Genomic DNA, 13,634 nt, shown 5'->3' with positions numbered 1-13,634 from the left:
ATATGTAATTAACAATCGCTGACACCACCGACTAGCATACCTCGTCCTCAGCAGTCCAAACGCGCCAGAAAGACCGGAAGTGACATCGCACGGTGTCAAAGTTCACACAACAAAAATAAATGCAAATACAATAATTGACCTTTTTAGAAAATGCATAAAGCGACAAATACAAACCAATTATTGGTGAAATAAAATGAAACTAAAGTAAACTAACACATCGGTTACATCTGTAGCTCTGGACCACAATTAATGAAGGGATAAAGGCTGTAGAACAAACACTTCACCACACCAGTAACATTTGTTTTCATCTTTAAAATCATTTAAAAGTCATTGAAATCGTGGTCAAATGATGGTCTCAGTATTTATCTCTCTTGTCATTAACTACCATAGGACCTACTGTATATGAAGGCACCTGTTGGGTTGGTAGCTGCGCCATTACGTCCGCCATATTGGATGTGGCAAATCTGCCCTTAAACTAATGCAAGGAAATAGACCGAACTTGACGAAGTTAATACCTTTTATTCACCCAGTGATAGCCAAATATAATTTATTTTTCAGTCTTACCCGTTAAAGGTAATCCTATGAGATCTAATTTGGAATGTAAACCGGTTGGTATACATTTTGTAGTTATCCTCTCCGTTTGCTGTTGGCACAACCAATATGGCGGCGACGTTGACGTGATTCAACGCCATTGTCATCCGGGTACTGACGGCTCACTGCATGACACGCCCTTCTGCAATCAATTGAGACAGCCTGAGGGTGGCGGTAATACAGGTTTGCAGACTTCCGGTTTTTGATAGCAGAAGAAGAAGAAGCTTAGTTCCACTGTCGGCGTGTTGAACAGTTTCAGTGAGTAAATATTTGCAATTGTTGAGAACCATAACTGAATAAATCTTTCAAAGGGTGTCGATGCATGCATTGTGACAAATAAGTCAGCTGACGTCAGTGTCATTGTTTTAAGGACGCGTTCCGCTGACGTAGTGTTTGCATGTGCTAACTGAAGCTAATGCTAACTCGCCATGCTTGAAATGAAAATAAATGTATGTTGAGCTACTCAGTGTGCCGCATATATTGAAGTACATTATGGGAAAAAATGCTTGATATTATATCACAAAGTTGGGAAAAACTTGATTAAATGTTAAATAAGTTATCAACAGGTCAACATTTTCATGGTAGCACAGAAATCTGCAAAGTGGGTGAGTTTCATCTTTTTTACTTTGATTTATTCTCCAGGTTTTAACAACATGGACGTGCTGTATGGCCCAATGGGCTTGGGTGTTGTCACAGGACTTGGCTGCGGTATCCTCCTAGGTTGGCATCTGCGGACTCGTTTGGGTCCGGCCTCCAGAAACCTGATGGCGTCTATGGGGAACGGGTCCGGTGAAGCAAGCGTGATGGGAGAAGGCGGCGAGTTCAAGATGATCCTGGTGGTCCGCAGCGATCTGAAGATGGGCAAAGGCAAGGTGGCGGCCCAGTGCGCCCATGCCGCGGTGGCGGCTTACAAGCAGGTGCAGCGTAGGAACCCGGACCTCCTTAAACAGTGGGAGTACTGCGGCCAGCCCAAAGTGGTGGTCAAGTCTCCCGACGAGGACACTCTCATTCATCTTCTGGGCCACGCCAAGGAAATGGGGCTTCCTGTGAGCCTGATCCAGGACGCAGGGAGGACACAGATTGCTCCAGGGTCTCGCACGGTGCTTGGTATCGGGCCAGGCCCGGCTGATCTCATCGATAAAGTCACCGGAGACCTGAAGCTGTACTGAGTTGTCAGCTGAACTTCTTGCATACAGTTTTTGTACCGCATTCTGACTATAAAAGTCATGTGTTGCCATCAAATGTATATACTTTCAGCAAATAGCCACCACCTCCTATGCTGTAGTCTATTTTGACATGTCATTACCAGTTCATAGTCACCTCCCCAGAACTGGAAATGGAGCAAAAAGATGAAATGTTGCTAATAAGAGAGCAACATTTCTTATTCATACGACATACCACCTCCTTAAGAGGTGGGGGGGGCTAAAGTACAAGCGCAGTCACCACATCTCCAGGACCTAAGTGATCCATTAAAAGCTGTTTTTGATACTACAGTGGAACCTGAGCGTCAATTCCTTCCAGAAGGTCCGACTCAAACCCAATCCACTGAGGAAAACTATGTTTCCACTGTACCAGACTTGAACCCGCGTTAAATGCATGTTTACTACATATACATGGCGAAGTGTTTACCAATGAGTTAACAGAATAAGAAAATACTGGGATCAAACCCACACCGGGGCAGCAGCTGTACCATTACACCACCAGGGACCGACCAATGAGTTAGTGACGTCGACCAGTCTTCTGCATGCTGTCAATCATTGCAATTTTTTTTGTGTTTTCCAGTATTAGGTTGACAATGTGCATCCTTTGCCCCCCCCCCCTCCCTATGCAAAAATTCCATTGTTTGTGACGTAAGACTTTTTGACAAACCAGAAGCCTTTATTTTTTTTTAGTGGAAAACAAAACCGCCGTTTCATTCATTACAATCCTGATTATGCACAATCAAGTATCCTAGGTGCACAATTTCATTCTAGGATCATTTCAACGAGATTATAAGTTGGAAAAAAAAAAAAAACGAGTTAATGATTTCTCTGTATAGATGCAAACTTGTGATATATGTACTTCAAATGACCACACGAGTCCTGTCTGTGACGTGTCTGAATGACGTTGTGAGAAACCGGGGCAGCGAACCAAGAGTATCGAGCAACACCCCCCTCTCCTGAGTTGGAATGGTCCCGCGTTACAAGAGCATTTAAAGCGCCATGGCATCGGTCTGGATGTAGAAAGTCCTGCATAGACTGGAAAGAGTCGACCTTTTCGTAAAATACGCTCCTAAGACGAATCGGTGGGTGGGGGGCCAGGGGGTGGGGACGTGACTGGGGACAAATGTAGTGTTTGCGGACTGTGGTGGTCACGAGATCAAATGGAGAGAGGAGCACGAGTGGGTTTTGTGACAAGAATATACAATATTAAATGCGTTTTACAGTCGGAGGAAGCTGCGCGCGCACACGACAAAAAGGAAGAGGCTCTACATTAATTTCTTCTCACTATGAGTGCAAATCAGATGCTTCACAACAGACCTTATTTTTAAACCGAGAAGAGAACTCGCTCTTCTCCCTCGCCCCCCCGCCCCTCCCCCGCCAAACCCTATTGTACATAAACCATTCACCATTCAAAACAAAATAGAAGAAATTAATCTAGTCAATACGGAATGTGAGAAAATTCAACTTTGTGATTAAATCTTTGAAAAATAAAACATGAGTCCTTCATGAAAGCTTTAAGGGAAGAAAGTACAAAAAAAAGTAAGGGCTTTGTTTCTTTGTATGATCCCTAGTTTGTGCTCATGTAGAGGGGGGCAGAGAGACAGACAATAACGGTCTGGTGAAAAAGCCTGTGGCCCGTGGATGGATAGTAGCTCCAGCCTGCGTGTGGAGGATATCGGGTGGGTTTTTTTTGGGGGGGTCTTTACATGCCGTAGCCGAAGCCTGGCGCAGCAGCTGGCTGACCGTATCCCGCAGGCGCCTGGTAGCCGTAGCCGTACGCTTGTTGAGGGGCCACGGGTACGCTGGGGCCCGCTGTGAGCATCAGCTGGGGTGTGCCTGCAAAGAACAGGCGAAGTAAAAGCTACGTTAGAGACGCGAGTGCATCCACTAGGGCAACCAAAATGCATTGGCCCGCCACAAATACATTTGGACTGCCACAGATACATTTGCTGCAACTTGCTCACCCCCACTCAAACCCATTATACCTGCTTATAAAATGCTTTATTAATAGTCGGATATTAAAATGTGTATTTTTTTTTAAATCTGCACACTTACAAGCAGATAGGAAACATCACAAATCGTTTTTTTTCACCCAACACCTGTAAGTCAGTTAAATTTAGGTTTAAAATCATGAGATAACGTCGCAAATTTCTTACGACTCGAAGCGCCTAGCCTAGAAGAAATATTTGGAAAAAGACACTTTTACATGTGTTAAGTTACAAAATGTGTCAGTATGTGGCCCTTATTGGAAAAAGGACACCGCCGCTTTAAGGGATCTGACTGATCAATGATTCCATGACTTTTCGTCCACATAGTGACCCAATGTACGTTTGGTTCCCCATTTAAACAGGCATTGAGGAGGATGGTTACCATAGACGATAGGTTGTGTCTCTGTTGCCTGCTCCTCCTCTTTCCTTAGCGACTCTGAGGTTTCGAGCTTGTCCACCTACAAGATATAGAAAACGGGCTTGAGGAACACGTACGTTTGAAAGAACAGTGTGAAGCTACATTGGCCAAAGGGTACAATCATGTTGACGTCCATCATGACATTTCAAGTGGAAACTGAAACAGGATTAAAACCTTGTTCATTCAATTCAGTGTAAACAGGAGCTGTCCCATGCTGTGTCTAAAAGTTTACATCGCAAGAAAGTGGAGGAGGGGGAGGGGGGTTCAAGGGGCGACTCCGGCCCGCATTTGAAAAAGTACCAAAACAGGAACCGCCCTGTGCTGCAAATTCTCAGAATTCACGTTGTCACACATGCTCATGCCCAGTCAGCCATCCAAAGAACGTTTGGAGGAGCCAAATCCAGCCTTCATGCGGTGCATAATGTATAATCATGGACGAGGGGTCACGCCAGTGCAGCCCGCAGATGCTGCAGCGTGGATGCTGGCTTGACCGAAGGGTGAAAAATAATTATTCAAAAGCCAGAAAATTGATATGTGATTGCAAATATATTGAAAACACTGCTTCTTTTCCTTCAAAGTCAAAATGCAACACCTTTGCTAGCTACAGCGGTCCGTCGTTTACCGCAGTTAATTGGTTCCAGACCCAACCGCAACATGCAAATGTACGCAAAGTAGGAGACCTTCTAGACATGAAACATCCATACAGTTACTTGTACACTTGTACAACCCAATACAATTGACATATTAATACAAATGATTAGACATTACATAGACTAGCACGTTAGCATTGACAGCATATTTACAGTGTGCATCATGGCCAATTATGCAAATTAGACAATTATGTCGTCTACCCACGCCAACCCACAGACAGATTACGGTCCTGTGGGAAACAATGTTAATGCCATGCTGTTAATGGTGTTTAACCATTGGGCAGTCTGCACTGGTGGCCATTTTCACACCTTGCAAAAAAAAAAAAAAAAAAAAAAAAGTACAACCATGCATGACAAAGGCTGCAGTCCTCATAGCTAAATCAAACATGTGCAGTGCATGTTCACCTGCTCCTCAATTGCATCAACCTGCAAGAGAAGATGTGCAGCACAGAGGAGGGTTAAAAACGTTTGCTACTTGGAGTGCATTTTACGTCCAGGTATTTATATCGAAATGTTAAGAAGCTAAATATAAAGAAAGGTTATCAAAATGTTGTCGGTATCGGCTTGGAGGGGAAAAAAATACATCTTTAATTTGAACCTTCAAAAGTTCAACAAGTTTTCAACTGTTATACATTTTCATATGTACAACAGTAAGTAAGTAAGTCCAAATCCGATGTGACCCACCTTACTGAGGTATTCCCTCATGACCTGAATGAAGTATGGCATAGAAAAGTCAATGATGTTGTGCCGCCACGAAGTCTCCAGCACCACGTCAGGCCGCAGCAGGTCATAGCAGGTGAATAAGCAGGCAGCAAAGCACTCCTTCTTGTTCTCCTGCAGGAACCAGGACAGCAGCTCCTCGGCCAGCTCCGTGTCTTTAGACTCCGATGCGTACTGCATGGCATCCTGCAGGGGGAGGAACCCCAACACGGTCAGTTTTATGAGAAGCATATGTGATGCTTGGTTGAGGGGAAAAGCGCACCTTGTAGAGCTTGTCCTTCTTGCAGAGCTCCACGCTCTGTTTCCAGCGGTTGTTGCCCTTGAAGAGATACGCGGCAATTCTTCTGAACTCAATCAGCTCGTGCTTCTCCAAACGCTGCGCCAGTGAGATGTTGTCAAAGTTGTCATAGGCATCTATGGATGTCCTCAAAGCCTGTAAGTGAGATTAAAAAAAAAACAAAGTGACGCATCTGAATGGTGTTCTGGACAGCAATATATAAAGCAGCTTGCTCACCTGATAGTCCTCCTCTGTGATGAAGAGGTTGTTAAGTGCTTCATTGACAGACTTGTTGTTGTGGTTCTGCACCGAGCGCAGATAGGGCTTGACCAGTGGCATCTGTTTCACCTGTGGAACCGACATGTGCAAGCGATTACGCGCGTGACACACACCGTGAGCCAGCTAGATAAGATAAACAAACAGTTACCTTGCTGAAGAAGTTGACAGCGCGGGAGTGGTCCAGTCTTGGAGACAGCACGAGAAGTAGATCATTCAGTAACAAGGGTTTGAACTCCAAATAGAACTGGACTGCTTTGTAGTACAGCTCAACATTGGCCACCTGCAAAGAAAGGTTCAAGACGGAGAGTATAAACATACTATGAAGGAAAACAACATGTAAGCTAACTGGATTACTATTATAAATGATGACTTCATTTAATAATTTGTAATTCTCGTAATTATGCCTTCACTTTCTGACAATTCCGACTTACCATTGGCATATGTTTATTCTTTCCAAATTCCCACCCCATTTGTGATCATGTAAACGTACGAGACCTCCGGACATGATATCCAAAGATACCTTAGTTATGATGTCTTTGAACTGTCCTTCCTTCCAGGCGTCTGTTGGGTGGTTCATCATGGTGATGATGGCGTTGTCATATTCCTCGTACTTGTCGTACAGGAAAACAAGCTCGGCCCACAGGTGCGCTTGTTCCGCCGCTCTCAGGACCTTGGGGATGTTCACCCGGGACCAGAAGAGCTCCAGGTGTTCCCGCATCTTCTGGGGTTTGAACTTGGAGTAAAGGATGGCCAGCTCCGTGAACATGCCCATGTGGGCACGCTCCAGGCCCAGAGCAGCCTCCAGCATTGTGATCAGCTCCTCGAAATATCCGCGGTCCTGAGAGGGAGGATGACAACAGGTCAGTGAGGAGGTCAGCGTCATCTTTCTCCTTCTTACTTACCTGGTAGTAATTGATGAGCTCTTCCAGCTCGTCTGCGTGCACCACAATGTGGAGGCCGCACATCTGAGCCAGTCGGAATTCCTGGCCATCCACACAGGCGAAGCAGACCTCCTTCCAGGTGCGGGTGCTGTTGGCCTTACGGGCACCATCCACGGCAGCCTGGTATTCTCCGAGGTGCACAAGGGTTGAAGCCAGGCGACCGAAGTTGGAGACGTTGTTGTATAACAGCTTGGCGGCCTCGAACATTTTCTCATCATAGCAGCGGTCGCCGACCTATCAGATGAAAAATATAAGAGCGGGCAGCACATATTGACGTGGCGCGCACGTTTGGCAACAGGGCGAACCTGCTGAATGTGAGCGTTGTTGGGTCCGTTGATGAACTCTTCCAGCTCGGCCAGACGATTGGTCTTTGCCAAGGCAAAGATCAGCTCCGTCTCGACATAGGACTCACGGGCCTTCTTGCGGGCCATCTGGAGGAATTTGACCAAGTCCTCCCAGTTACCTAAAACCAAGTATGAGGTTATTGATGTGTGGAGCCAGACTTGTGACATCCTCAGACTAAGTCGACTGAAAACATCGTACAGTATACAGCAAGGCAACACATCATACGTTATCTCATGCCAGGCATTTCAAGACTTCCCTACTGAAAGTTAAAGTAAGCGTACATTCAAACATTTGTTACCCGACCACTCATTGGAATGCAAGCGATGTATCGCTGTCATCGTTTGACAAAATAAAGCTGTGATTACCATACAAGTACAATGAATCATGTAAAGTAATAATTATTAATACATTAGTCTCCTTGCAGTTAATTGGTTCCAGAATGGAATTTAAGTCCTAAAAACAAACATTCTATAGCCTTCCAAACATGAAAAAAATGGAGTTTCAATACCTTTTAGGCAGCTGCACGCACACTCCAAAATGGCTTATTAAGGCAATGATTATTAAAATATGTATCTTTTTGTGTCCACTAGGTGGCACCAGTTAATGAACTTCCTAGTGCCGGACTGTATTGTTGTATCTAGGGTCATGTGAACTACAAAATATTTCATCATTCATCTCCTGAAAGGGGATGCAAACACGTATAGGTGCCTGCCCAAGATTCCATAAAAAAAGCAGATTGCAAATGCTATGAAATATGAATGCTTGTTTGGTTTCAACGACCTCTCTGCTTACCGCTCTTATCGGCAGCCTGCACCACCTCCATGTATGCAGAGGGGTCGTCGGCTTTGATGTAAGAGTCTATGGCCTCTTTGACCAGGCCCTTCTGGAGTTGAGCCTTGGCCAGTTGGCTCCACACAGCGGGTTCATTGCAGCGCTCCGCAAACTCATATGCTCGGTCCAGGTTGCTAATGTGTTCAATCAGCACCTGAGCGAAAAGGAAACAGGATGATCAAAACATGCCGATCAAATATTTGGGGTGTTCAGACGCGAGCAGGAGTAGTGGGCTTACCTGCACGGCAGATGTGTTGACGTCAAACTTCCTAAAAATGGCAAAGGCTTCCTCAAACAGCTCATTGCTGATGGCGATGTTTGCAATATCGGGAGCGTCATAGTTGTCAAGTCTGTTGATGTACTCCATCACACGTGTGCGGTCGGCTTTGATCGCAGTCAGAATCAACAGATTCTGCAGATTTCTGTCAACAAAAGCAGCGCACACAGATCCCTTCAGCACTCATAACGTCTCTGTAAGACTTGAACACCACCGTGGATGCTGCAGGTAAACACCTGTGTTCACTGAAGACCGAGTTGTCCAACACTATCTTTTCCAGCAACTCGATGAGCTCATTGGGCAAATCTGCAGTCATGAAGGCCTTCACTGTGACCGACACCTCTTCTGGGTCCTGCGTCTCTGACAGTGCTGTCTGTACCACCTGGGAGACACGAGAGACACACAGTGGAAGGAGCCGTGCTGTAAATCTACCTCTGCAATATGAGCTAGTGCTAGCTAGTAGTGTGTATACTGTGTTATATATTGAGTTTGAGACCCCTGGCGCACTGAAAACCTGTTAAGACATGATCGCAGCCCTCTAGGCATGAGTCGATCAAAGGCGATACCTGATCAATGAGTGGTCGTCTGTAAGGGTTGGTCTCGAGCAGCACACTGGCCCACAGGTCGGGATCCTTGCGACGTACGAGATAGCGAGACAAGCTCTTAAACAGCGAGTTCTCGTTGCAGACCTGTACGGGCGGGGGGGAAAAACAACTCCGTGTCATTGGAAAAGGGGAGGCACAAAATGGGGATGAAAGAGAAATCGGGCCTCACGTTGATCAACTCCTGGTCACACTGTCCCCTCTCGTAGGCCACGCAGGCCAAGTGGGGGTCTCGCTTCTCGCAGTACTTGCCGACAACACGGCTGTCATAGTACGGGTTTTCTCTCAAGAAGCGTTCAGGGTTGTTGTTGCTGTCAATGTAGATCTTGGCCAGGGCATTGTGGGTAGCCGGCTCCTCGCAGCCCTCGTGTATGCGAGACTCCAGCCAAGGCAACAGCAGCTTCAGTCTTCAGGGGGGGGGAAAGAACACAGATGAGAATGTATACCAGAGGTGTCCAAAGTGCCGCCTGGTGACCCTTGACAGCCCGGACAAGCGTGATTGGAACAGAAAGACTCCCGCCATCTAAATTGATGTATCTGCTCCGTACCTGTTCCTCTTTTCCACCTCAGCCACAAGTTCATCAGTTGAAAATTGGCCCCGGACGACCAGAATGAGGCTCTTGATGACGTCTTCGGAGCAGTCCACGTCTAACAGACCACCGACCACAACAGGCAGACGGCTTGGATTCACCTGAAAACACAGACAACGTGTCGGGTGGCGTCGTGTGCCAGGACAGGTCATTTGGGCCTTACCTTCTGAACATAGATCTCGATGTATTTCTGCAGGTTGTTGCGGTACAAATACAGTACAAGGTCGTGGACAAAGTCAAAGCGGTCACAGACGATGATGAGCGGCAGCTGGTCAGTCAGTTTAGCTTCCTGTCCATGCAAACAAAAGCAAAGACAAAAAAAATGTTTGATTACAACCACAGGATAAATCCACACAGCTTTAAGTACATTTTTAAACTTTACTGCTATAACAATGTTTCATTAAACTGGAATTTAATTTCTCAAAGTTTTCAACATAGGCGGGGCATTTTACTACTACAAAGACTACAGTGTAAATTTTTCTATAAATTAAGAGACGGAAAGCTGAGAGGTCCTCTGAACCCACAATGCACTGCTGTGCTGACACTGCGACCATCTAACACAGGATTACCAAACTGGGATTGTGCAACTCGTATAATCCAATAACATGCTGCACAGGCTCCTAGTGCACGGTTAAACACTGGACACAAACACCACAAATCTTTACTTACAGATACAAGCTCACATACGGAGTTCGGGAAACTACTCGCTTCAACACTGACTGCAGTCACACACACTAAACATCCAATGGCTAGCTAGGACCAAGTAACAATACTCGAGTACTTGTTACATCCCTGTGCGCAGATGGATTGGCAGTGTCTCAGTATATGATATATTATCACACCCTCCAGAATTTGGCAAAGACGCAATACTTTAAGAGTAACCTTAAGCAGTAAAATTAAAAAGTAAAATTATTATCATTTTAAAAATTTTGCCCATCATTCACAATTCCTTTGTGAAACATGAACACATATTTCTTTGCACTTTTCTGTGCGTTATAATGTGATAAAACAAGTTAATACGAGCTAGCTCGAATATACGTCATTGGGCGCCCTTCCCCATTTTGAAAAAAAAAAAAAAAAAAACAAAAAAACACACCAACAGTGTTCCATTTCCATAACCGACCTGTATATTAACCAAGCTTCAGCGATATTGTTATAGTAGCAGTACCCTTTAAAATTAGCAGTAAGATTTGGCACAATCACGCATTTTTTTAAATTTTTTATTATTTTAGAAAATGCTTCCACAAAGACCTGGCATTTAAAAAAAAAAGGCTTGCACAATACTGGAGGGACTGATATTATATACCCCCTCAAATCCCAGTTTCAATCCTTTGCTTCAGGTTAACAGAGAGGGATGAAAACAAAAGAGGGGGAGCTCCTTTACTGTGGGGACACACATTTACCTGATACATGTCCTGCCCATTCCAAAGACAAAAGAGGAAAAGCACAAGAACAATTCTTGAGACCAAAACAATGCTTCCTGGTGGAAGTGCTACTTTCGTGACTACTATGGTGATATACTCATTGAGTTTAAATGTAATTGATGCTTTTCTGGTATTTAACATTTAACTGTGTAATGCAGTCCTAACAAAAAGAGAGAGCTTTTTAAAATACAAAAGCAGTTTAAAAAAAGTTTTACCTTCAGGAAGTTCTTGACACGCTCGGGATCATAACAGTTGCTCTCACGACAGATACGCTCCACTTCCTTGATCTGGCCTGTCTTGCAAGCGGCCTGGATGTATTTGAAGTGAACCTCAGGGTCCTGGCTGAAGTTGACGATGGAGCCCAAGAAGTAGAACAGACCTGAGAGATGCAGATAGACGGTTCATACGAGGCCATGAGCATCTAGAATGTACACATGGCAATTTAACTTTTTCCATCGAGGGCCACATACTAAAAAAATGAAAGGTTAATGCACGGGTAAATTTGATATTTTGTACAACATTCTTCTCAAATAATCTTCCTAAATTTTCTTTTTGTAATATGAATTATTCCTATAATATTTTGACTTCATTCATGTAACTTTTCTTGCAACTCAATTGTCAAAAAATTACTTTATTCGTCATTTGTTTGTTCCTCGCATTGAGACTTTAAAAATGTCTTTTTTTCTTTAATATTTTAACTGTAAGCCACTAAAATGACATGATTTTTCCTCTAACATTAGCTTATTCATGTAATAATGACTTGTTCTTTTTAGATTACAAATTTTTTCTCCTAATATTTGAAACTAAAACATTTTGTTAAATTATATTTTTAGCATGTGCCGCGGGCCAATAAAAAAAAGTCACATTACTGAAATTGCCCCCAGGTCGCACTTTGGACACCCCTGGTTTAACTACTCACAATATCAACAATTTAAATCTTATTGCCAATCAATCATTGATTGTTCTGCCTCTGTTCTGGCCTAATTGCTGAGCATACTTTGAGGGCGTGACTCCGAGCACATGACAAAGGGGAGGCGATTAGCGGGTTTCAAAAGCAGAAATAACATTTCAAATAATGTAGTGGAATAATGACGTGCAGGCTCTCTCACCTTCAAAGCTCTTAAAGGACTCAAAGAGCTCGGTGAGAGACTGTGTGGTGAGCTGCTCGTGGTACTTGGAGGCCACTTGCACACAAATCTGCAGGTTCTGGCGGATGTTGGCTGACAGCATGGCTCTGAGGCACTCCAGAGAGTCCTCCACAGACAACGAACCAAAGAAGTTCACCAGCCACTGGAGTTTGAAGAGACAAAGGCGGCTTTGGTTGTATCGCATCTCTTCAGGGGTTGATCAGATGGAATAATCTGAAGATGATTTCAATAGTCCCACCTCAGGGTTGAGAAGGTGAGTGTGCACCACAGCACGCTTGATGTCATACAGGTCAGTGTAGTGCTCCAACGCCCTTTGCAGCAGACCGGCCTTCTCACAAAGCTGGGCAATGTGTGCACGGTCATAGTTGGTGAACATTTGGTTGCCCAGAATGGCGTCGGCAACCTACATTCACGACAAAGCACAAATAATGTTTGTAAACGCAATAGCCAGGCTCTAACGACGTCACATAATTTCTGCAAAGCGTCAACCTGTGGAGCGTGCATGAGGTTCATCTCCAGCAGGCGGGTCTGCAGAGGTCCTTCCGATGGTCTGTTGTTCTTCAGGGCATCCAGCAGGAATGAAGTGCACTGCTGGATCAGGTTGTATTCCATGAATACATCCACAATCTGTGCAAACAGAGAGAGATGATCAGTCACTTCGTACCAACAAAAATATACATAACCAGGTGGTCTGTCATTTACTGCGTTCCATGGTCACAAACGTGCTGCCAAAAATTAATTAAAAATGCATTAATTTTGGTCCGTGAACAAGCGACTCGCTCTAGAACTAGTTGCACTAGGTGCACCCAACTGCCAGGTTCCCGATCCTGCTTGTGATCCTAACTTGTGTCTGGTGTTTCATTACTGTATTTTAATTGAGATGTAAGATCTGACTTGTACCAGAACTCAGACCACCTGTAATGTAGTGAAGCGTATCTAACCTGTGTGATGTCAGCCAAGGGCTCTTCATCCTGCACCAGCATCTGGGCAAACTGTAGGCCCTGCTCTGGATTGATCCGCATGACATTCCTAAGAAGAAAGATCCAGTCTGGAGTGTAGCCCACCTTGGAGAGAAAATACAGTTTTGCCAGGTTTTTATCATCAAACATTTCAATTGGGCCTCGTGTTAGCTGATGGAAATGGCCGGCTGAACATACCTTTTTGGCATAAAGGACAATCTTGGGGAACTGACCAGTCTCCGCAAAACACTGAATGACCTTGTTGGGGACATTGGCTCTCAGGTAGACACTCAGCGCCAAGGTAGGATCAACTGCTTTCACCAGATCGCCCAACTCCTCCGAGCACTCCAACTGAAACATTACACAAGAAAAATCAGCACTGAATTGTAAAT

The 13,634-nt window shown here is 44.7% G+C and overlaps 2 protein-coding genes across 2 annotated transcripts in view; one reads left to right on the top strand and one right to left on the bottom strand.

Moving 5' to 3' along the window:
• The first annotated feature begins 773 nt into the window (after nucleotides 1-773).
• ptrh2 (peptidyl-tRNA hydrolase 2) lies at nucleotides 774-2,337 on the top strand. Its single transcript, XM_058088272.2, has 2 exons — nucleotides 774-849; nucleotides 1,234-2,337. Exon 2 carries the CDS (start codon nucleotides 1,245-1,247, stop codon nucleotides 1,758-1,760), a length of 516 nt encoding a protein of 171 aa, XP_057944255.2. The 5' UTR covers nucleotides 774-849; nucleotides 1,234-1,244; the 3' UTR covers nucleotides 1,761-2,337.
• Nucleotides 2,338-2,448: 111 nt separating this feature from the next.
• Nucleotides 2,449-13,634, bottom strand: part of cltca (clathrin, heavy chain a (Hc)) — a 23,973-nt gene continuing 12,787 nt past the window's right edge. The window contains exons 9-30 of the mRNA XM_058088257.2: nucleotides 13,441-13,593; nucleotides 13,225-13,347; nucleotides 12,773-12,910; nucleotides 12,522-12,686; nucleotides 12,245-12,425; nucleotides 11,351-11,514; nucleotides 9,875-10,000; nucleotides 9,670-9,812; nucleotides 9,294-9,528; nucleotides 9,086-9,208; nucleotides 8,756-8,901; nucleotides 8,481-8,664; nucleotides 8,204-8,396; nucleotides 7,372-7,529; nucleotides 7,028-7,300; nucleotides 6,646-6,963; nucleotides 6,274-6,405; nucleotides 6,084-6,194; nucleotides 5,832-6,002; nucleotides 5,534-5,755; nucleotides 4,164-4,239; nucleotides 2,449-3,629 (exon numbers count right to left, since the gene is read on the bottom strand). Coding sequence (XP_057944240.2) covers nucleotides 3,496-3,629; nucleotides 4,164-4,239; nucleotides 5,534-5,755; nucleotides 5,832-6,002; nucleotides 6,084-6,194; nucleotides 6,274-6,405; nucleotides 6,646-6,963; nucleotides 7,028-7,300; nucleotides 7,372-7,529; nucleotides 8,204-8,396; nucleotides 8,481-8,664; nucleotides 8,756-8,901; nucleotides 9,086-9,208; nucleotides 9,294-9,528; nucleotides 9,670-9,812; nucleotides 9,875-10,000; nucleotides 11,351-11,514; nucleotides 12,245-12,425; nucleotides 12,522-12,686; nucleotides 12,773-12,910; nucleotides 13,225-13,347; nucleotides 13,441-13,593 — 3,669 coding nt within the window. The 3' untranslated portion in view covers nucleotides 2,449-3,495. The remainder of the gene's footprint in view (nucleotides 3,630-4,163; nucleotides 4,240-5,533; nucleotides 5,756-5,831; nucleotides 6,003-6,083; nucleotides 6,195-6,273; nucleotides 6,406-6,645; nucleotides 6,964-7,027; nucleotides 7,301-7,371; nucleotides 7,530-8,203; nucleotides 8,397-8,480; nucleotides 8,665-8,755; nucleotides 8,902-9,085; nucleotides 9,209-9,293; nucleotides 9,529-9,669; nucleotides 9,813-9,874; nucleotides 10,001-11,350; nucleotides 11,515-12,244; nucleotides 12,426-12,521; nucleotides 12,687-12,772; nucleotides 12,911-13,224; nucleotides 13,348-13,440; nucleotides 13,594-13,634) is intronic.

This window comes from Doryrhamphus excisus, linkage group LG21, assembly GCF_037039965.1.
Source record: "Doryrhamphus excisus strain RoL-2023G ecotype Guam linkage group LG21, RoL_Dexc_Guam_v1.1, whole genome shotgun sequence".
NCBI classification, from domain to species: Eukaryota; Metazoa; Chordata; class Actinopteri; order Syngnathiformes; family Syngnathidae; genus Doryrhamphus; species Doryrhamphus excisus.
Note: the sequence above shows the minus strand (reverse complement) of the source record. Positions and strands in the feature narration are given on the sequence as shown.